Genomic DNA, 24,713 nt, shown 5'->3' with positions numbered 1-24,713 from the left:
AGTGTGTTTGCCACCTTAAAACATAAGGAAGGTGTTCAACTGTGAACGAGTTACAAGTAGAAAAAGCTAATGGCGAAACTGACCAGCTTCGATCACATTTTTTTTTTTAATTTCGTCGTTTTTGTTTTATTGTAGAGCCTGTTGGTTCCATGTATTAGACTGTACACAAGGTGACAAATCAACGCTTAAACGAAAAAAGCACTGAATTGTCCACAATAATGGGTAATGGATCAAATGAATAAAATGTGAAAAAGTATTAATTTTTTATGATTTGTTGTTACAATAATGTTTCTTCATCTTACATGGTTTTGAAAAGATAAACTGTGTAAGATGTATAATTTGTATATATACTTGTGGCTAAACTGCCGAAACCTGTCGACAAATTTTGCGAGTGGTCAATCATAGCCTTGTGTCAAAATTTAACCTGGCGCTTTAATTTAAAAAACATTTTTCACAAAACTACTTAAATTAGTTACGACTTAAGTCCAGGCAGTTATATGTGGCATTAATAATAAATGAACATATATTGAATTTCACACGGAGCGATAATAGGCTTCTGCTTTTTTCAGTTTCAGGTTTTGTACAAATTAACTGTTTTCCGATATGATGTTTTACAGCATTTTTGTTTTTTTGCTTTACCTGTTTGCATTGGGAAGCTGTTCACAAAATAAAGGTAAGATTTTGACTTAATGTATTGTTGCAACTTTAGTTTAATCTCCATATTAATGTCCAAATGAATATGCCCGGTATCGAATCGGTATAATAATTGCAAGGTTTTTCTCTTTTTGAAAACAATGATACGATCAAACGGGGAAATATATATATATATATAGATCAGCATATACAAAACCGATAAAGAAAAAAAGGACAAAAATGCAACATAAACTGCTGACAAAAAACAAGCCCAACTGATTAGAGTTAAAAGGTCTACTAACAGCTAGATTAACTACTGTACAAAAGCTAAAATGTTCTTTGAAAGATTATTTTAACCTGTAAAATTTGTGTTTATAAACTTTAAAACAATCATGTAAACTTCCATTATGGCCTGTACGCTGCGTGTATCCTTAACACAGTCACTATAAGAACTGCTACCATCGAGTACAGCCGGTATTGGTTTACAGTTTTGTTTAGAACCACCCTAGGGTTCAGTTGTAATTCGTGGACCAAAATCCCAAGCAAGAAAACGACTCCTTCAAAACGAAATTCCAAACCAAAACTAAAACCCAAAAATTCGCTATTTAAAATGACCGTGAAAGTAGCGTCAACATTTTTTCCAACAGCCCCAGCGCTAATGGAAAGCATATACATTTTGGTTTTCATGGTGATTTTATTCCACGGGCGACAAACCCCACCAGGATGCAATACAACTGATAATGACCAGATAAATCTTTACACCTTCACAACAGTGTCAGGGGGAACTAATTTCATCGTAAAAAAATTACCTGATTGTGTTATACTAAGTCGGTTCCGGTGCGTTACGAGAAAGAATAAAAAAATATCTGAAAATATGAAATTCATGTAAATGCCAGCATTTCATATCTATTATAACGCTAAACGGCATCTTATTTGTCATAGCCTCCTTTTATTTTTTCGTATCGTTGATATCATGAAAATACTTATGACATTTTCTTCCAAGCGTAGTTGATTTAATTTTAAGCGTTACGATTAGAAGATTACGTTATGTAATATTACACGAATTGTCATAGGTGACTGCCGAACACTGGAGTTCAAAACAACATTTAAAGGCAGAGCTCTGTTTGGTCACGTGGTCAAGCAGTACCTGGTAAACTCGCAAAATGATTGTGAGTTGAAATGTTACTTAGAGGACGAGTGTATGTCGATCAACTTTGGGCCTGGGGATAGCGGAGCATATCTATGTGAACTGAGTGATTCAGTTCATGATTTGCACCCTGAATATTTTAAAGAGCGAGATGGGTTCACTTACAGACCAACTAAGGTTAGATTTTTTCGTGGATCTCATATTTTGTCTGTCTGGCTGTCTGCCTGACAAGTCTGTCTCTCTATCTGCATGTCTGCCTATCTGTCAGTCAGTCAGTCTGTCTGTCTGTCTGTCTGTCTGTCTGTCTGTTTATCTGTCTGCATCCTGTCAACTCTTTCAAAGCAGACACCACTGCAAGGCTTGATTGGCTGGTTGATCCTGGCAGAAAATCACCTGTTTGTTTGTTTCTAACTAAAAAAAAAACTGGTTTATAGCAGTCATCCATGCACTTAGCTTCATATCTCTTCGAAATAGTTTACAGGCACGCCACTGAAAAGAGGAAACAAATATTTTAAATGAACATAACATAGTTAAAAATTCCAAGTAGCAGTATGACGAGTTTTCATTACATCTATGTTCTTTTTTATATATTTTGCTATTACTGGGGCGAAAATATCGTTAGAGGTTTGTTAAATTGGGGTTACACTTTGGTAGTAGGCTGCTTAATAATTCCCCAATGTCTCCGTACCAACGCGCAACAACAACGAGCCAGAGACGTCCATGGAGGATAGAAGGTTCCTATCAGGATTACGAAATATGGCATGGGCATGAACGAAACTTGCAGAAGAATGCTGTATTGAAGCCAAATATCTTCCTAACAGCCGCGAGAATGCCTTCGAACACCTTTCGTCCAAGGGTGCCACGAGAACCTGGGTTGGTAAGCGTGAGGGTGTAAACGCTGGTGTACTAAGTTTCGGATTGCTTTGAGATGAAATTTCCGTTTGCGTTACTGGCTCATTATACTGTTATTTGGTCTTCGTTTTCCATTTTGGTTAAGCTTTCGTAGGCCTGGGTACAAACGGTTCGTGATGCGATTGTTAATACTCCTGCACGGGCTATTTAAAGGGAGATCGGAGGCATGAATTAGTTTTGAGAGAAACCTGATTCTGGTCTCGTTCAGTTCTTCGTCAATAGCTTTAGCTGAAGCCAACATGATCGCTATGCGCATAACAGTTATTTTCATTGTTTCATTTAAAAGATTTCGCTGAGTCAATTTGACTTAAGACAACCAGGGCCCTTAAAATTGTATTTTTGTCGGGCTAAACAACAACAACCCAAATGAGCTAAACAATAAAGAATCACAAAGTGAATTTTAGTAGTTGTAGTCGAATAACAGCAAGTGTGATATTGCCTCTCCTCAACAGAACTTTTGTGTCAACGTTAACAACAACAACAACAACAACAACAACAATCCGTGTTCATTGAACGGCCGCTGTCAAACAGGATTCGGTGACAAGGGATACCGTTGTGTGTGTTCTGCGGGATTTACAGGAGAGGATTGTTCGATAGGTAACAAATGCATGCTTAATGATAATCAATGATAATCAATTTATATAGCGCACTTTTCATATGTAATGTTCAACATAAGAAGCCAGAACCTGATTCTTAGTGCACGCACCAGGGACCCCTTTTCACAATAGGAACGAAGACGCTTTGAGCTCAAGTAACTAATCCCTTAATTAGTTTCACACATTCCATTGCGCACCTAGAGTGTGCACACTAATCCAATCTGTCAGATCATCTGTCAGCGTTGTCGATTTCCTCGCCTGACGCAAAAGCCAGAACTTCATAGTTAATATATTGCCAGCTAGCTGAACGTAAATTAGATCAGTCTATTTTTGGCAAAGATTAGTTTTCGCGGCAGGTATGAATTTGGAAACCACAGGAGTATCCGACGAGAAAATTTTCAAAATCGATTGATCGTTGCCGGAAACGATTACTGGACACCCAATAAGTGATAATTAACCACCGTGGGAAAATAATATTTGCTCTTCAGAGCCAGCTAGCGGTAGATACCTAATTCGAGTTGCCAGCCAGGATCACTTTCAAATATTTTTTTCCCAGCCAGCGAACTTATGCGAAGCAGGTTTTTCCAGCGAATTTTACCTAATTCTGATTGCCAGCCAGTATCAATATCAAATATTTTTTTTCCAGCCAGCGCACTTATGCGAAGCAGGTTTTTCTTGAATCCCATTTTTGTCAGCCATTAAAATTGTATTAAAATAGTTTCCCACTTAATAAGATAGCATCAAAGATACAAGTTTACCTTACTGTTTTGAAGAAAATTTTGTATACATTTTACTAACCTGCGCGAAACATGCGCCACCTTGTTTTGATCTTGCGCGAAAACCGCGCACGTGAAAACGGCTACGGTTGAGCCGATCGATGCTGTCACTGTATCTGTTTACATGATACCAAGTCGAAATTCAAGTAATTCCGGAATGGGTCAATTCCGGCTTTCATTCCGGAATGAAATTTTCGTTCTGGAATGACTTTTCATTCTGGTAGCGTGTAAACACAAAACGAATTTTGTTCCGAGATGAAACTGCATCTCATGAAACCGCAGGCCACAGTTTGAACTCAGAGCGAAAAAACGTAAAAACATTTACTGTTTAGCCCAAAGAAGCAGCCCTATGGTCAAATTGCTCACAATTAAACATGTTTGCCCGAAACATACGTCATCTTGTTTTTATCTCGCGCGAAAACCACGCACGTTAAAACGCCTTAGGTTGAGCCGGTCGACTCTGTCATGTGAAAGCAGAACGAACTTCATTCTGGAACGAGTTTCGTTCCGGAATGAAAATCACTCCGGAATCATGTAAACTGGCCCTAAAAAACACAGCGGTTATGTGACCCAGTAATAAGTTGTCAAAAGTACAGTTTCAATACTATGATGATGTTTTTTTTGGATAGGGGAACCATGTCCACCTGGAAAGAAGACAGATGATCCTCAAGGCCGTTGTTGTGTTTTTCCATTCGTGTATAAGGGAGTGTCTTACGATTCCTGCACCAGTATTGATCATAATAAGTTGTGGTGTTCGTTTGATGCCGTCTACGCTGGACAATGGGCTAACTGCGGTAAGCTCTGCCTTATATTTTATACCCCCCCCAAAAAACCAAAATAAATTTTATATTATTTATCCAAGCCTACGTGTTTCACAGTAGTGGTATGCGATGTTGAGTAGTGGATCGTGATTTGTCTTTGTTTTGCAGTTGTAGTTGTATAACAGTTCATTTAGGTTAAATGTTTGCTTGGCTTGCGAGATTCTGAAACACAAATCGCAAAAATCAAGATTCCGAGATTAGATTTACTTTTTGAGAGCTCGGTTCGTAGAAAGTAGTTTATTAGCGAAGATTTTGAGACTCGCCTTAAATTTGCGACACTTAATACTGTTTTTTCAAGGGCTATTCTATACTCCTGCATGCGTTTTTCCGTTGGGAAAATAGATCGAAAGCGCAAGATAAAAAATATCACGAGTCGCGAATAAAATGATTATTCAAAATCGCGTATATGCAAATCAACTAAGGCCGGTTTACACAGTACAATGTACGATTTTTCGGCTCGATTTGACCCAGATTTTATAAGAAAATAAGCCCGACTTTTCAAAAATTTGTTGCAGTGCCACAGATTTTAGAAATCAGTCCAATTTTCAACCTTCCTTCGAAAGGACGAATCGCAGCGGTAAATTTGCTAAAGCAAATCAGCCCGCAAATCGTAGCATGCAAACCGGTCTTTATGAAATCAGAAATGAATCCTGACGGATATGTTTATAGCTGTTCTTTTATTCGCTGTTACAGTTATTTTTCACTAATTAGGTTTTAATAGCCTAAATATATTTTCTTGAGGTTGAAAGAAAAGTCATTAAAACTTATAGCGTTGACGGCTAAAGAACATCTTTCCAGCTCTTTTTGGTGAAAATATCGTCTTCGCTCGAAACAATAGATTCACACCAAGCGCGTTGTATGCCCCTGATGAAGGTTGGTCTTGTTCAACCGAAATATTGGGCCAAAATAAATTTATAACATCAGTTCCTAGCTGTTTGATCAGCCCTGCATTTTAAGTTTGTTTAGACCTTTTCATTGACTTGGGATACTTACTAAATTGATGAGTCATTGTTACATTTTAGATATTACAGTGGGTCATGTTGCCGTGAATCCAGGAAATTCTTGAAAACATATATTGGAAAGTGGGTCATCTGCAGGAGATGGGGAGTACTGGGTCGACCCTGAACGCAATGGAAACCCTTTAAAAGTTTTCTGCGACATGACAACTGATGGAGGTAAACTTAAATACTGTAACTGACATCGCTTTCAGTGTGTTAAAGCCTCTTTACAAGCTTCAACTAACAAAAAAACCAAAACAAAAAAAAATAGAATTGCCTTTCACGCATTAAAATGCGTGAAAGGCATTTCCCAATTTTTTTTAACATGAATTGTCACACAGTGACATATCATTTATTGACGTGAAAGTTGGAATCAGCTTTTCCGAAGTCACCCAGAGTGTCATCGTATTAAGGAAACGCTCAATAGCTTTCATCAATCTGGTCGCTGGCCCAAAATCCTTAAACTAAAGTGAGCCACCTCGGTTGCAAAGCATGGACATGGCCTTAGAGATATCGATGAGAACCGCGTGACACCCGTGAAATTAGTAATTTTTAAATATTTTTAAAAATATTTAAAAATTTTAAACCATGGCCTTGATCGCCATCACTCTCTCTGAAGCTCACGTTAAATGGATACACCGCTTAAAATTTACCATCTTTCTGCATTTATCATAATAGACAGTACTAAGTGAAAGTTTTTGGCCGTCATAAAATGGTGACATTAATATTATGGTTTTAGCCACGAGTTTGAAGGTGAAAACCATCTTGTAAAGCGTAATAAATCTATACCCATGGTAATGGTACATTGATTATAATAAGTCAATAGCTTTGAAGGTTTCATCCAAAGACTACCCAACGCTGCGCAGGTACATGACAAGGACCTAGCTTTAGGACTTTTCTGAAAACTAATAGATAGTGAATGAAAGCTTCCTAATAAAAGATTATTATTAATTAATTGACAACCGGTATCTGGGAGGCCAGTAGGCATAAATAGACTGTGCTCGGCAACTTTTGAGCAACTTTTAGCGTTTTGAGCAACTTTTTGTAGTACCAGCAACCTAGGGCAACTTTTGCCTTCCTTGGCAACTTTTGAGCAACAAATTGATATAAAACCGATCCAAACCATAAAAGGTCGTTTCATTTCGAAGGATTTTTATCTTTTTTATCTGTTTTTATTTTTTATTTTAATTTTTTATTTTTTATTTTATTTTTTAACTATTATTGAAGTTATGTCGAGTTTAAAGAGTATATTGATTTCAACAAAGTACTTATATTTCTCATATAACAATAGCTTGTGGCCTCTTTTAATGATTGTAAGAATATTTAATAAAAATTTTTAAATGGCAACAAACAAAAAACACGTTTTGAGTATTAATCTAAAAAAAACGACTCTAGAGCAAGCAACTTTTCTAAATTTTGGTGGCAACTTTTTGATATTTGAGCAACTTTAGAGCAACTTTTGGGTATATTGTGAAGCAACTTTTCCTGAATTTACTAGCACAATCTATTCATGCCTAGAGGCCAGGGGTTTGATTCGCGTCCGGAACACAGATGTTTACTTTGTCCCACGCTCGTGACATAATGCATGAACATTTCATTTCTATCAATTAAGGTTTATGTTCGATATTAGCAAGCGAGGTTCATTTTGCATTTGTTTTTAATTTTATTTGATTTAAATGAATTTTCAGGGGGCTGGGTTCTTGTGGCCAAAGTTGTAACAGACAGCTCGACTCCTCCCTCTGATTGGATCGAAAGTACCAATGTATCAAATAAATACCGCGGAATCAGCAACTATAACAGCAACGTCATGCGCATCTCGAAAGACGCCATGTATGAGCTGAGAACGCACCTGAATTTCACTCAACTGAGATTCCACTGCAATAAACAACAGGGACGTACGTTCCACGTGACCACGGTCACTAACAGCACTGGCGAGGCTGTGGTCCAGTACTTCAGCGGTCAGACGGACATACTTCCCTTTTCCTGCAATTCGTTTCAGAGAATGGACGACGATAACTCTCGCTTAGCTTTACAGTGTGATATGTGGGGGGATGAAGGTGCCCATCACGTCGGGAAGTGGGGATCAAAGAGTTTAACAGGACAACACACATTGTACCACAACGCTGTATTTATTGCTGACAAGTATCGGTGGTATATCAATAAGAATAGGTGGCTTTGCGATGATACAACTGTAGAGAAATTTAATTTATCAGCGGGAGACCTCTGGAAAGTATACGTGCGCTGATTTATCAGCTACGTCAAGCGTGGCTATGCTGTTGTGAGCACTGTTAAAACATTTTAATTATTTAACCAGACTCAATGGATGCAAAACGTTAATAGTGTGGTACTGTCGTCTTACGTTAGAAATAGCAAAAACTAGAATGAGATGTACTAAAGTTAATACCTCTAGAATCTTATTCCCAATCTGAATACAGGCAGGCATGCATGTTTAGTAAATCATGATGCATCATTCTATGCTGTTTAAAACGAAAAGGTAAAAAGATGCGGCTAGCCGTACGGGCGCCTTCGAACCAGGAGGCCGAGACCTTATTGCACGAAAAAGAATAATTAATATGCGTTGAAAGTCGAACAAAGAGGCATATAAAATGGTCAACAAAACAAGCATTGAAATACACCTGTCTGTTTAGTTGAACACTGCACGAAAAATCATCTTTGTCGCTGGTCAAAGGTGTGGATAAAGGCGTGTCAAAGGCCACATTTGATCACGTTTGACGACCTTTGACGCGCGTCAAAGGTCATCTTTGACTACACCTTTGCCCGCGGTCGCAGGCGATAAAGGCCGTCTTTGCCACACCTTTACCCACGCCTTTGACGCGTGTCAAAGGTGATATTTGACGCGCCTTTGACTTACGTCAAATGCGTAGTCAAAGGCGTAGTTCGATGAGGGGAAATCTGGTCAAATGTGTCTTTGAATCGCGTCAAAGGTAGGTCAAAGGTGTTGTCAAATATATCTGCGACTTTTGTCAAAGGCGTGCCAAATGTAAGTCAAATACATCTGCGATTCACGTCAAAGGTCTGGCAAAGGCGAAGCCGATTCCCTTTCATTATTATTGTTTTTTTATTACTGCTTTCCCTTAGACTTTAATAGCTCATTATAGGTATATAGAAGATGCAATCAAATATGCGTTACCTTTTATTATATTTTCAAACTATTTTTAAGGTATGTTACAGTAAAAGTTGTTTATAATATTAAAAGCTTATATGTATCACATAAACAAAACCTCTAGCACACTGTACATAACTTTGTAATGCTGTTTGGTTGTTGCTTTATGTAAACAGTTTCATATGAAATTAACGAATAGGAAATAATGTCTCATGTTTTATTTTTACCTAAGTTATAAACTCTTAAAGATAAAATACTCATTTGATAACAGTAGCTAATATTATACAATCTACAAAGTAATTATGTGTTCGGGAAAAATACACGATCGAAACTATATTATTGCTTAAATAACATACAGTCTTGATTTCTTATTTGTCGTAAATTGAACAAAATTTACCGTGCAAAAAGAAACCCTAGTACGTTATATTTCAATAAGCCAACATATTGTTTAATGGGTTTCTTTGATCGTACAGACTAAAAAAGGTCAATACTTTGCTATTATCCCCCCAAACTATGTTACCCATGCCGTTTTTTTTCTTAACTTTTGATATAGTTATGTTAAATGTGTAACAGGATTTGGTGTCGTCCACCTCCGCCTGCAATCATAAATCGATTCCCGTTCGCCGAAGTGGAGTCGTAGTCCACTAAGTCCTTTTTTCTAAAAAAAAAAATCAATCAGTAGTCCCACATTCTAATTCGATCAGTCTCTATCATTCGGTGACTATCAGTCAATGAGATGACATACATATATTCAACTCAAAAATTAAAAATTACTTAGTTTTGTCCTCCTCATATATAGTTGGGCTCTCCTTTTAAAAACAGTTTTTCTGCGCCGTGCAATTTTCTGCAAGAAAAATAAAGAGAATTACAATTAACATTAAAATTGCTTCGCCAGCGCATAAATTCAAATTCCCTTTGGAAATAGCAAACTACATGTAAATAGTCAGGACCACGGGCAGACAAATCTCACAGTTTGTGGTTGTGTGACATCATAATACTCATACAATTACATTCATACGTTGTATTTTATAACGGCTGACCTACATTTGATTCAAATGATTAAGAGAACTGCTTTAGAAAATACAGAACTTCGCATCCTGTGATCCCAAATTGTGATTTCCTGTAAGCAAAATAACTTATGTTTAATTACTTTTTATTGTTTGTGTGGTCTTTTACAATTTGATGGGGGGTTTGAGTCCGTTAATTTTTCAGTTGTCCCCCAGCCTTCCACTCCCAACAAAAGTTGCGGCAGCGACAAGCGAGAAATTGAGGGACTCAAAATTAACCCCATCAAATCATAAAGACTACAGGAACGACAAAAGGTAATTAAACTTTATCTGCCCTACACTAGGTCACAATTTGGGATCACAGGATGCGAAATTCAGTATCATATGGGTGCCAGCTGTTACAAATTTACAGTTAATGTATTAGATCAAATAGCGCGTAGTGACATCACAAAACCTTAAACAGTTAAACAGTTTGACGTTCTCCGCCTGTGGACTTAAAATTTTAACCAAAGATTAGGGGTTACCCTATTCGGCGGAATGGCGGAATGACGGAACCGCACGGCGGAATGGCGGAATATTCTAAAACGCGGATTGACGGAATATTCTTAAACGTGGAATTGTGAAACATTAAAAAAAGAGGCAACAACAACTACAAAAACAAACAAACAAAAGTGAAATTATAACTGCTAAGTTTCTCAGGCGGCAATTTAAAATAAGGCTAAGAATTTCAGGTACTTTTATAACTTGTGGATATACGTTGCCGTGACAGAAAAACCAACTTGTTTACAGCGGTTGCTAGCCGTAGAAAACCAGTAAACAGTAAATATATCTCACATAACGGAGGGTTCTTTATATATCTTCTTAATCCTTCGGGGACGTCGATCTCGAGCCGGGATTTCGAGGTAGGATACTCGAGTGATCGAGTGAGGATTTCATAATTCACCAAATTCTCGTCCCGCTCGAGACAATGAAACGTATCAGAAAGAGCGCGATCGAAATCCCGGCTCGAGATCGGCGTCCCCGAAGGATTAAGAAGATATATAAAGAACCCTTCGTTATATGGGATATGTTTACTGTTTACTGGTTTTCTATGCCGCGCTAACAGCCGCCGTAAACAAGTTGGTTTTTCTGTGACGGCAACGTATATCCACCAAGTTAAAATACCTGAAATTCTTAGCCTTATTATAAATCGCCGTCTGAGAAAGTTAGCAGTTATAATTTTACTTTTGTTTGTTTTTTTTGTCGTTGTTGTTGCCTCTTTTTTTAATGCTTCACAATTCCGCGTTTAAGGTCATTGTCCTGTATTGCATTGCGCATCCTTACTGCGCAGAATTTTACGCGTAATTAGCGCGCGCACACAAACAAAATGGCGGCTTTTTTCTAGGCGGCTTAGTTCGCGAGAGAACTAAATTGTTGCTTTCTCGAAAACGAGTCTGGTGACCTATCAATTTTTCTCATATTTTGGGTGTAACGATCAAATTCTTTCTGTAAAATGAAAACAGATCAATTCTTGTGTTTGAAAACTAAATAATCGCTAAAAACGTGTACTTTGCTAGTACTCGCAGAGGAATTTTAAAGGAATTATATGAAATATACAAGGTCTTCTCGCTCCTAAACGAATCTGCTGACCCCCCTTTTTTATTTCAAAATTTAAGTTCCCTTAAAGTAATAAACCAGTAGGCGAAGTTTGGATAAAAATCTATGTTCAGTTCTATTTCAGGGTAATGACCTTAAGAATATTCCGTCATTCCGCTCTTTAGGATATTCTGTCATTCTCTGTTTTAGGATATTCCGCCATTCCGCCGTGCCGTTCCGTCATTCCGCCATTCCTCCGAATAGGGTCACCCCAGATTAGGGGAAAGGAGATCTAAGAACATGCTGAGTAATAGAAAAGGTTCTTGGAGATTTTAAGAACGCTATTTATCCATTAGTACCAGAAACCTATAAGGAGTTATTACGTCATTTGATTATAATAATATAAGGTCAAAAAAAACGCGCAAACTATGACAGCGTGTTGGGCAGAAGCTACAGCGCCCGCATTCCACCGTAGCAAAACAATACATTCCTTATGATCATTCAAAGGGTTTACAGATTATCTAGCAGTTCCCAGCTTGAAGACTGTCAGTACTATAAATTGTTACAATTTGCTGATAACATAATAATGTCAAACAAATAGTCAGTCACTGCTGAATGAATTGTGGTTATTTTCATGACATCAATGGTTATCATAGCAACAGCATAACCTGTTAAAAAACACCTTTAAAAGTTTATTTTCGCTTTAAGTATTCATTACTTAAAAACGAACACATCGATTCCCCTTTAATTATTAAATAATAATCAGCATGTTTGGTCAAAAGGTTTTTCAAAGGTTAAAAAAATATATTCTCCGGCTGGTTTCAGAACCACCTTCAATTTGCGGCATTATTATATTAGCAAGAAATAAAGCAAGAAGTCAGGAGTACTGTTTATTCCCAGTATCTCCTACCACATTTTCCAGATCCGGCTTTTTTAACTTAGGCTTACGTCTTACCTTCTCCAACACTTTTCTCGTCTTCTCTTTTTCTTCGCCTTTCTCTGTTTCTTGGTTATATCTTATTAAATTCTTTGTTTCCTTAGTTGGTCCCTCTTTCACTTTTTACTCGTCGCTCTTCGGTACTTCTCTGCCTTTTTTTGCCGGCCTTTTCTCTTTTTATTTTTTGCTGTTGTTTGCTATTTCTTTCCCTGTTTAACCGAGCCATTCTCGTTGTATTCTTGTTGATCTTCGCTGCTTTTCTGTCAATTTTCTTGGGGTTTTTCATGCTCTTGTTGTCGCTGTTCTTTGCTTCTTTTTCGCTTGTTTTCTCTTGATCTTTCTCGCTCTCTTTTCCTTCGTAGACCGCTTAAGCTCTGTATCCGTGAAAATCAATTTTCTATACCATAATTTGTCGACATTGACATGAAAAGAGCTCAAAATACAAACTTTTCCGCTCGCGTTTCACAGTCGTTTTGAAAATAAAATTTCTTTGCCACAACAGATCTTGGCAATGCAATTTCCCGCCAAGAAACGCGGGTTGCCAAAGACGTCCTCCTCGTCCCCAGGCCTTAAGCTTTTTTGACCACGCCTTTGACAACAATCAAAGGCGTGGCAAAGCTGTTGCATATTTGACTTTGGCTTTGACGTGGGTCAAAGATAAAGTCAAAGTTATTAGCACATTTGACTGTACCTTTGACGCGCGTCAAAGGTTTAGTCAAAGCTCAAACATATTTGACTCGTCTTTGACGCGCGTCAAAGGTACAGTCAAAGTTATTAGCACATTTGACTAAACCTTTGACGCGCGTCAAAGGTTTAGTCAAAGCTCACACATATTTGACTCGTCTTTGACGCGCGTCAAAGGTACAGTCAAAGTTATTAGCATATTTGTCCACGCCTTTGACCAAGATCAAATGAGTGACAAATCCAATTTTTCGTGCAGTGGAAGGAAACGATAGTTCTTTAAATAATTTTGTGCCGTTGCCCAAAGATGTCAAAGCACTGTATCTTTTTTCTTCAGAAATATAGATGTTTTCTCTTTTTCAGCAAAATAAACGTTTTTCTGGGGAGCCAATTTACTTGTTTTTCCCTAACTAGAAAATTATATAAAAGCTTAGGAGACATTTAGGGATAAAGGGATCAAAACATTTCGTTGAAAGTTTTAAGGTAGCCCTCGGAACTCAAAATTCAAGTCAAAATCAGATAATTTTATTGTAAATCCAACTTTAAGTTACAGTTCATTTTTCGGGAAACTGCCTTAGGTTTGTCTCGCAAGGCGGTGCAATATTATTCCACGGTAGACTAAAGTTCCGAAACGAGAATTTGAAGGCAGTTACCTTTTGCTGCAAATCAAGTGTTGTATCTGTGAACTTGCTTGGATTTTATGAATAGAACTCACAAAGGTAATAGTGATAGAAACGAGGTCTGGGACCGAGTATCGATGGTGGACATTTTCTTTGTATGGCTAGTAGTAGTAGTAGTACTTTATTTAAACACATGTCACCAATGAGCCAGGGGCTCGTTTAAAAGTGAACGTGTATTCTAAAAATTACAATGTAAAACAATTTAAAACAATTTAAACATCTGCAGTTCATATATGAATCATTTCATATACATTACATCATTTCACTCCTCTCACGGGAAAATATGAACTCACAATTGACCTCGCTCCCAATGTGTGGCTTCAATAGCTCAGTTGGTAGAGCATCGCACCGGTATCGCGGAGGTCACGGGTTCGAATCCCGTTGAAGCCCTGAATTTTTTTTTTTTCAGGCTTCTTTATTCCAATTGCTTAAATTGGAAATTCACTGCGACGATCATTTATCACTCTCATAAACATCTGCAGTTCATATATGAATCATTTCATATACATTACATCATTTCACTCCTCTCACGGGAAAATATGAACTCACAATTGACCTCGCTCCCAATGTGTGGCTTCAATAGCTCAGTTGGTAGAGCATCGCACCGGTATCGCGGAGGTCACGGGTTCAAATCCCGTTGAAGCCCTGATTTTTTTTTTTTTCAGGCTTCTTTATTCCAATTGCTTAAATTGGAAATTCACTGCGACGATCATTTATCACTCTCTTAAATATGATTATCTATTGAATAAAAATACAAAAATTAGACTATAAAATTTAAAATTTAAAAACTAGACTATAAAAATTTAAAAACTACGTAGACAATAAAATTTAAAAAATGTAAACTAATCGATACAAAGATTACAGGAACAGTTGGCCTCGGTGGTCAGGTTAATATTGTTCAGCAAATTTTTAAAAATTCTTAGAGAGGACGCTCCTCTTATATTGTCAGATAGATTGTTCCATAAACGTGAAGTTATGTAGCGATAAGATTTATGCAAAAACTTTGATTTAAAGGTAGGCTGATTAAGCTTACAATAGCCTCTTAGATCATAATTGCTAGAACGCAATGAGAACAATTCCTTGATGTAGCTTGGCCCCGTATACGTAATAAATAAAAATTTATAAAGGAGGATTAGGGCTTGCGTGTATCTGCGATGCTCCAGGGACTTGATGTTTACCATCTTAAGTACAGTAGATCGCCATATGGAGTTGTCTTGGGCAGATTCATTAATGTTCTGATAGCAAACTGATCAGTAAATTCTAGCTTGTTAGAAAGTCCAGATGAAAGTTCCACTAAAACAGGTGCACAGTATTCCAAATGTGGTAAGATGAAGGCCTTGTAAATATTGATCATCACATCAGCAGGTATAAACTTCCGTACCCTCCTAAGAGCAGCAACTTTAGCATTGACTTTCTCACATACAGATTTAACATGGGCCTTGTAAGTTAATGAGCTGTCTATAGTTAAGCCCAAGAGTTTTAATTCTTTAACTACATCCAAGGGTGGCTTGGTACGATCTGCAAAAAGCTGGATATGTGTTGGATTGTCGCCCAATGATAACACTTGCGTTTTTGCCTCATTTACACTTAAGTAATTATCCTCAAACCATGAATGAAGCATATCAAAGCTATTCTGTGAAGTGAATTCTAAAACATTTGGATTGCGGTTTGATAAGTATTGAGTTGTATTGACTGAAAGAGCTTAAGCTAGCTTATTTGTTTTGTTTACTCCTAGCCAAATGATTAAACAATCTTGTAAAGCACGTCCAAATATTATATTTAAATAATCAAAGCAAAAAAACTCTGATAGCATTGATACGTACACAGTAGCACTATTCTACAGTAGTCGTCCTGTATGCTCCGGTCGTTGCAATTGGTTAAAATCTGGGAAGTCTCTTTGGGCGCCGGCGCTTTCCGTTTGTCAGAACTGGCCGGCCAGACCGTTACATTCAAGAACAGAATTCCGTTGTTAGTCAAATTTGTCCTGTCAGATCAGTCAATTCATAAATATCATACATTGTTTTGGTCAATCAATCAATTAGTCAATTTATTAAAGTCATGACGCGGGATGAGGTTGCCCTCTCTATCCGAGCCAGAGGCTCATGTAAAAAGCGCATGAAAATAATTAAAATACATTATAAAACAATGGGAACTAGTTTGAGTAAAACAAATAATTAAAAAATTAAAAAATTAAAAATAGCTAGATTACAATATCTTATAATATTGTATTGTATATGGTGGATTTGTGGGACAATCTCGTGCAAAGGCCCATTTCACAATCAAAAACACCGGCCGGCCAGTTATGACTAACGGAAAGCGCACTTAGTAGTACCTAGTCGATTTCAATTTCATTGTCACTAAGGTCGATGAGCGAACTCTCTGCATGGTGCTGCCTCCTCAATGTCTGACAGCATAATGCCCAGGGGGGGGGTAACTCTGGGATCCAAGTGACGGGGATGTGCGAAGGATTTTTTTGGGGTCGAAATTTTCGATTCCGGGATTTTTTTGGGTAGGAGAATTTGGCAGGTATTTTTTTGGGTGACTTGATTTAAATAGGGGATTTTTTTGGGTATTAAAATCAAACTAAAGTGCCTTGGCGCGGCCTTGGCAATTTAGGGGTAATTTGACTAGGGATTTATTTGGGCGTTTTTTTTGGTCCAGGGATTTTTTTGGGTAATGTCGGGAGACTTAGGGATTTTTTTGGGTCCTGAGTTTTGCCTCCATTCGATCATCCCCGTCACTTTGATCCCGGAGTACCCCCCCCCCCCCCCTGGGGCATAATGTCGGCAAAATGGGTCAGTCGAGGAGTGGGCGTTTATTAATTATTGAAGGCAGGGCGCTTATTCGATGTTGATAAAATTAATACGCATGGTATGTACGTCTTTCTTTGTGTAATTAGACGTATACAACTTTTTCAAGAGAAACCATCGATACAGTAAATTTAAAGCGCCTTTGTCAGTTGATGACAAGTAAGCTGCAGGACTGTAAACAAGTTACTATATAATTATTAGTAACGAGAAAGGATTAAGTCAGAAAACCATTTGCATCAAAAAGTAATGAAACTGCCAAAGAATTTCAGTAAGATAGAGTTTTTTGAACTGACCAGCTGTCGTCACATTTCCAATTCGTACTTTTTGTTGTATTGAAGAACCTGTTGGTACAATCTGTTACACTCATACACAAGGTGGCAAATCAACGCTTAAATGAAATCGGACTTAATCTTTCGCAATAATGAGAAATGAATCGTCACATTTCCAATTCGTACTTTTTGTTGTATTGAAGAACCTGTTGGTACAATCTGTTACACTCATACACAAGGTGGCAAATCAACGCTTAAATGAAATCGGACTTAATCTTTCGCAATAATGAGAAATGAATCGTCACATTTCCAATTCGTACTTTTTGTTGTATTGAAGAACCTGTTGGTACAATCTGTTACACCCATACACAAGGTGGCAAATCAACGCTTAAATGAAATCGGACTCGCCCACAATAACGAGAAATGAATCTAATGGATAAAATTCTGATTATAATTCACCTTACATGGTTTTGAAAAGAAAAACTTTGTGATATATATATATTACTTTCATTTCTTTTTACTATAAAAACTAGCGAAGTTAGACCACGAGGAGTTAAGACGAATTCGAAGCGTCGTAGCCTAATTTCGCTCGAAGTGTTTTCTTATATGTTTCTTTTATTTGTTAAAATCGTAACAGTACTAGACGACTTGAACGACTTGAATTATTCACGACTTCAGGCCAGGCAGTTGTATCCGGCATTAATAATAAATGAACAGATATTGAAACTCATACGGAGCAAAAAGCAGGCTGTTGCTTTTTCAGTTTCAGGTTTTGTACAAATTTACTGTTCCCGATATGAGGTTTTACAGCATCATTGGTTTTTTGCTTTACCTTCTTGCCTTGGGAAGCTGTTCACAAAATAACGGTAAGATTTTGGCTTAATGTATTGCCGCAACTTAAGTTTAACCTCCATATCAATAAAACAAATCAAATGCCCTGTACCAGATCGGTATTGTAATAGTTTTTTTTTTGTCTCATACTGACAAACGGGGAAAAGATCGGCATAAACAAAAACCAAACGAGGACACATTGGCCTCTACGCTGTGTGTATCTGAACTGTGACCAGCCAGTACGGCCGGGATTGGTTTACAGTTCCGTTTAGACCAAACAAAATAACACAAATATTTTTCGTCCCCATCCGCATTATTTTTGGGACCGCCTCTCTCTTTGTATTATTTGTTGTTTGAAAAGAGGGGACGAACAAAAACCAACATGATTTACCATTACTTTTGTACGTAGTTTAAAATTCTCTAACACATGACTTTTTCCCGCGTTTAATATAATACGACATCAGTTCAAAATTTTTAGGTTCGTACTGGATAGGTCAATAACCTTGCAGGATTTATTTTGCAAGTTCACTTGTGGAGGATTTGACGATGCGGGAAAAACATCGATATTGAAACACATGGAAGGAATGCAACAAAATAATAATTATTTTTACTTGGCCTTAGAAACACGCTAGGGTATAATTGAAACTTCGAAAACGAAATTCGAAACCACGACTAATACCCGAAATATACCATCTAAAAAGACCGTAAAAGTAACGTCAACATTTTCTCCAACAGCCGCGCGCAGCGCTAATGGAAAACAAATACATCTTGGTTTCATGGTAATTTGATTCCACGGGTGACAAACCCCTTACTGAAGCAATAAAAATGATCACACGACAGGGTCAGGGGTGATAATTTCACATTGAAGGACAAGCAAAATTACCTGATCGCGTTATACCAAGTCTGTTTAGGTGGGTCACGAGAAAGAATAACAAAGATATTTAAAGATGAAATTCATGTAGATGCCAGCATTGCATATTTATTATTACGCTAAACGGCATTTTATTTGTCTTAGCCTCCGTTTTTGTTTTCATATCGTCGGTATCATGAAAACACTTAGCACCTTCACTTCCAAGAATGGTTAATTTTTAATTTCGCATTGTAATATCAAGCGATATCAAGCAGGCCTCGAAAAAAAAAAAACACAAACTAAGGGATATTAGTATTTTATTCTCAGATTTCAAATTAACTTTAAAAGACATCTACATAAAAATTGCAATCAGGGATTTTTGTACTAAAACTGGCAATAATAAACGTTAAGATTAGCGTCGAGATTAGCCAATCGTGTGTGATTAACGTTATGTAATATATAGATTTAGGCACGCCTAAAAGCGGAGCTCCCCATTTATTTAATTTTCACTGGAGCTTACAATGTTTTCATTCTAGTGAATAAGCGGCCAAAGTACTAATGTTTATGGCGGTTTATAGGTTCAAGACAAATTTAAATAGCTCACGGTTAAACCGAATGTCAGCAGTACGACAAAAATAATAATCTTAAAGCGGGGCAAAATCATTACTCATGGCACGAAAAATTACTTTAGAGTACAGTAAATTATCTGCTTTCTAGCAATAGAAAATAGTTTCGCGATCCTGTTATAGTTTCGCAGCAGTTTAGTAGACTCCACAATATCTATTACATTGATAGCGGAGCTCCTCAGCGCGCGCCAGCGCGCGGAGCGGAGCACCATGGGTAATGCGGGTACGAGAGAATTTTTGTAAACCCAGGAGGCCGAAAAAATTTGGTGCGTACGCCCGATCGACCGCGCGCGCGTACAGACTCTCGGGGAGGGGGAGGGGAGTCCCAAGGCAACCCAAGCAGAGGGGGGAGGGGGAGACAATCTTCTGCCTCCTTCGTTAACCAGAAATGAGTGAGGTAATCGACTAAGATCTTTGATATTGGACATCCATTTTATGGTCAATTGACAGCTGTCAAAACAACGTATCCGCTGACCAGTATCACATGACCATATCGCGGGCTCAGGTTTAGAACTAGTCAAGGACGCGTGTTTTTTTGAAGTTGACCGCTGACCAAGTGATAGCATTGCTATTGGTCCGCGGGCGCAAGTACTTTTCCATGGTCAGTCCATTTAGATTTACATGAAGGACAAAGTGAACAACCCGGTCAGTTTGAAAGCTGAACGAAGCACAAGGAGAAACCGAGCAGGAAAAAGAAATGTCTACGTAAATATTTCTCGGTCTACCCCGTCTAAAGGCTTTACACATCATGGAAGTTATGGCAAACGATAAGGGCTTACGGGGAGATCCGAAAAAATGGCACAGGTGGAGAGCGAGCGAGTTTCTACCGTTTCGGCGGCTGACCAGCTCTAGTAATTGAGCTAAACGCAATTAACTGAAGTGAAGGAAAAAAGAAGTGTCAATAGCTACACGGATGGAAAAGGCTGAAATAGACCTTCGCAGATAATTCAAAGGTCGGTGGTGCTGGAGTAAGTTATAATTTATAGCTTACACATATCATGTACTACGCGGTTGGATAATAATACGAAAAACTGCGGCCGCTTCGCCTCCGATTAATTCATGAGCTGGTTGAAAGCTTTGCCCTGCTGAATTGCTGTGAATTGACAAGCATTCTCCGACTTCAAATATGAGGTAACAAACTTTGACTTTACTGAATACACTAAGTCCATGTTTTTTGTGAAAATCTGTAATTATATGCTTACACATGTACTACGCGGTTGGATAATACGAAAAACTGCGGCCGCTTCGCCTCCGATTAATTCATGAGCTGTTAATGACTTAATGTTTTTATTTAAACTCCCAGCTAAACTTAGTGTTTTAGTTTTTTTAATTCATCTATTTATTCTTATTTACTCGCTGTTGGAATTCGTTTGAACGAACTATTTTAGGGTCGTGGACGAATACGCTAAGAGATCGTTACGTTGCGAATTTCTTGCGTTGACACGTTTTTACCACACCTTAGCAGAAACAAAAAAAAAACTCAGTTTATTTCCACATAAAACTATCTTAGTTAATTATTTTGAGTAATTTTATAAAACACAATTGTTCGCTCTACTTGTAATTTATGCCATTTTAGACACTGTATGCAGCTGTGTATGCAAACTTACATTGACTATCACCATGACAGTGTTGAATGTGTATCTTTGCAATGGCAATGTTTTTTCTATACAAGTAAGTTAACAAGAAATCTCCAAGTAGAAAAGCTAAATATCCCATTGTAGGAAGGAAGGGTCACTACACTGAGTGTATAAACGAAAGAGGCTAATATTATTATATTTGATGAGATCCATTAAATAAGACAGAATTTTTTTATAAATTCTTTTTATAAACAGGGCCATTAATTAGAGCTAGTGTGGTGGTTTTTAATAGATTATTATGTCAATCCTTCTTTTAGGTAGTGTTATATTCTGCCATTAAGCCACAATGAATGAACAATACCTACTGGCTACAGTCAAGTTTTGTTGAACTTGGTATAGAATGCTCTGTGCAAAGTGGACAACAGCAAAGTAAATCAGGTATCTAGTTTATATTAGTTATAATTGAAATATGTTTTTATTCAGTTTCGTTCTTTTTTTACCCAGCTGCTTTAATCTGCATTTGGTTGCTGCTGATCTTCTTACTTTGTGAAATATTTGCATTCATTATTCAACTCCTCAATGGAGGTTGCCTATTCACCGAGTTAGGATTTCAAATTGGATTTCGAGTAAGGATTTTGAGTTGGATTTACAAGTTCGATTTTCCAGTTGGATTTCTAGTTGGATTTCGAGTTAAGATTTCGAGTTGGATTTCAAGTTAGGATTTCGAGTTGGATTTTCGAGTTGGATTTTGGAGTTGGATTTCGAGTTAGATTTCGAGTTGGGATTTCGAGTTGGATTTTCAAGTTGCTTACCGTACTAAGCACTCCGGTTAGCCTACTATACACGCCAGTTAGCTTACTATGCACTCCGGTTAGCCTACTACACACTCCTGTTAGCCTACTATTCACTTTGGTTAGCCTACTATGCACTCCAGTTAGCCTGTTTATGGTTAGCTTTCAATAATTGTAATGGGTTTTGCTTTGTCAAAAAAAATCCAACTCGAAATCCTAACTCGAAAATCCAACTCGAAATCCTAACTTGAAAATCCAACTCGAAAATCCAACTCGAAATCCTTACTCGAAATCCAACTCGAAAATCCAACTAGTAATCCTAACTCAAAAATCCAACTCGAAAATCCAACTCGAAAATCCAACTTATAATCCTAACTCGAAATCCTAACTCGGGAGTTAGTTTGTCTCTCTTCAATGACATTCAAAACAACTACAATGTATTAGTAGACAATTTAAATAATTAATATTTCACTAAAAGTATGTTTTCATGAAATGCCTAGATCTTGTACCAGAAAATATCTATACCCTATCCTCACTGTGGAAGGTTAAATGGTTTGAATGTCACCTCCCCTCACAAACTCCTCACAAATTCCAATGTGTGGTTATGGCAGAAATCCATGGCCAGCTCATCCTCAGTGTATGAACCAGTGAAACAAGGCATCAAAGAGCCTCAAAACAACATGGAGCAGGAAAACAATAGCTTCAAAACAGACATTTTTCACAGGTTCTTATACCAAGGAAAACCCAAATATTCAGATCCATCCCATGTAAGGTCAATGGAAGTTCCAAAAGGGCTAGCGGGAGGGGGAGGGGGGTTGATTAAAGGCCAAACCTTTTAATTACCGGTAAGAGGGGGTGTTAGGGTTTGCAGTGATGCTTTGAGTTTATTAAAATATTTAGTTGACTTTGCAGTTATCAGTAAAAAAAATAGTCTGTGCTGATCCATCTCTGTTAAATATCTAATGGATCCTTTTGCATCCAGTGGTTTGGCTTCAGTTAAACAAGCTCAAGTTAAGTGTTTTGTTTTATAAATTATTGATATTGATGACAATTAATCAATTTTAATTTAATATGTGGCATTTGACTTTTTTCAGGGTTAGCATGAGTTGCAGAGTTTGCAGTGCCACAGACACAAAAACAGACAAGGACAAGGACATAAATAGAAAACAGGAAAGATTAAATCCAGCTCGATGTTTGGGTGTCGTCATGATGCTATTTTTAAGAGACTAGTAAATTACATGTAAATTAAAATCAAGAAAAGCTGCAAATAAGCAAAATTTAGATTTTAAATGTTAACCTATTTACAGTGTACTTCAGAAAACGACTTCTTGATTGACCTGTCACTTTCACATCTTGTTAGATGTAACAAGGGCATTATGAAGTGATCTTTTCAAAAATATGCAGCGAAAACAGTAACAGCAGAAATGGTGGTAGTTTAAAATTGCTATTTTCAATGTTTTGACTAGTAAGAAACCACATGTGACCAAGCTAAAATCTGTTTGGCAAGTTAACATGACCTGCAAGTGTCCAAATGTTTTGAGCCCTCAACTACACAGGACTTACATGTAGTTGTCTAATTATATGATAAGATCTTTGGTTGACTTTGGGGGAGGTAGTGGAGTTACAAAGCAATGTAATTATTTGAATTTGGATTAGTTATGCTGAAACTGGTGGTACTGTAATTCTAAAGTATAGGTGAGTTTAAAACCGTTATTGCAAGCAATATACATTACCAATTTCATTCTTATGTATTGTATGCTGTGTACAATTTATAAGAACAGCTATATTTTTAAAATAAGTGAAATATTCTAAAGCCAGATAAAATTTGCAGTATCCATAAGGTACCATGTAGCAACCAAATTGTGACTCACTTGCTTACTTTGTGAACTCCATGACAAATGGGCAACATGACTCCATAAAGATGTGGACAATAATACAAACAAATTTTTAAAAGAGTAGTCAAAGTATTGATGTTATATTTTTTCTTGCATAGTTTTATACACAAGCAGACATGATTCTATTTTTTTTCTGGGTAATCAAATAACAAAACTGAGTTTGAGACTCACAAACAATATTCTAGCTTCCCAGAATTTTTGCTTTTTTTCTGTAAGTGAAGTGAAACCCCTTAAGAGGAAGGGGAGTCAAAAGACATGTAAAAGTGAACAAGGTGCTATCTTCTTCTTTTCTTTTCTTTTTTTTTTTTTTTGGGGGGGGGGGGGGTTGGGGATGGGGTGACCCTGTTCGGTGGAATGACAGAATGTCACTTCTTTGTTTCCGGAGTTAGGTTCACCCCTGTTTGCTCGCAGTTAGCTTTATTCATCTGGTTTGCTTGCGGTTAGCTTTCACTCTAGTTTGCTTGTGGTTAGCTTTCACTCCGGTTTGCTTGGAGTTAGCTTGGTTTGGGCAACATGCTGTAAACCATTAGCTATAACCTCTGCCATTTCCATTCAAAATTAAAATATAGGCAAATAGTGAAAATGAAAATGAATAAATGAGTGAATGAAAAAAATTAAAATCAACCTTATTATAAATGTAGATGTTTGTTATTTCCTTTATACTCTAAATGTAAAGTGATTTTTTCTTTCTTTTAAAGCTGGTAAAGCAACAACAAAAATGCCTAATTTGCCATGTGATATGCCTATCTACCCCGACATGCAGCCCTACTCCTCCCTCCTTTTTTCTACATGAAGGTAACATAATTGCCCGTTTTGCAACATAATTTCCCATCCAGACTTCTTTATGATAATGCTTTCGGTGGAATTATAACATTTTGATTGATTTTGTTTGTTCTCTTATTTGGTGTTGCTGTACACGGTACCCGGAGGGGGGGATGGTACTCCCATATAAGAGCTATACGGGTATGTGCCGCTCAACATGGTATGCTTTTTGTCTCTCTGACTCTGAAACAGGGTATACAAATCACCCTTTTGACTCTGGAACAGGGTTGATTGTTTTCCCAGAATCCTGATTAAACACTATCAAGTATATAGCTATGAAACTCCGCTTCTTTCATCGCTTTATCTCCAAGCCACAGACGAAGTCAAGTGAGAGCTTTGTGATGTACGGTAGTGT

At 37.4% G+C, this 24,713-nt stretch overlaps 2 protein-coding genes, 2 long non-coding RNA genes and 1 pseudogene across 4 annotated transcripts in view; 3 read left to right on the top strand and 2 right to left on the bottom strand.

The window, feature by feature from the left end:
• The window catches only part of LOC144633819 (ADP-ribosylation factor-binding protein GGA1-like), a 105,855-nt gene that overhangs the window by 78,963 nt on the left and 2,179 nt on the right, over positions 1-24,713 (top strand). The window lies entirely within an intron of this gene.
• On the top strand, positions 219-8,128 carry LOC144633517 (uncharacterized; annotated as a pseudogene).
• On the bottom strand, positions 9,671-13,005 carry LOC144633113 (uncharacterized). The gene is made up of 2 exons (XR_013567003.1): positions 12,545-13,005; positions 9,671-9,851 (listed from the first exon to the last, which is right to left on the bottom strand). It is a non-coding gene; the product is annotated as an uncharacterized LOC144633113 (long non-coding RNA).
• Positions 15,062-15,508, bottom strand: LOC144633516 (uncharacterized). Its single transcript, XM_078492367.1, has one exon. It carries the CDS (start codon positions 15,506-15,508, stop codon positions 15,062-15,064), a length of 447 nt encoding a protein of 148 aa, XP_078348493.1.
• Positions 19,637-23,098, top strand: LOC144632022 (uncharacterized). Its single transcript, XR_013566848.1, has 3 exons — positions 19,637-20,404; positions 21,168-21,288; positions 22,736-23,098. It is a non-coding gene; the product is annotated as an uncharacterized LOC144632022 (long non-coding RNA).

Source organism: Oculina patagonica, chromosome 12 (assembly GCF_052425735.1).
Source record: "Oculina patagonica isolate OP01 chromosome 12, crgOcupat, whole genome shotgun sequence".
NCBI lineage: Eukaryota > Metazoa > Cnidaria > Anthozoa > Scleractinia > Oculinidae > Oculina > Oculina patagonica.
Note: the sequence above shows the minus strand (reverse complement) of the source record. Positions and strands in the feature narration are given on the sequence as shown.

Excerpts from the sequence above, each read along its gene's own strand:
- LOC144633516 (XM_078492367.1), bottom strand. The coding sequence starts at position 15,508 with ATGCTTCATTCATGGTTTGAGGATAATTACTTAAGTGTAAATGAGGCA.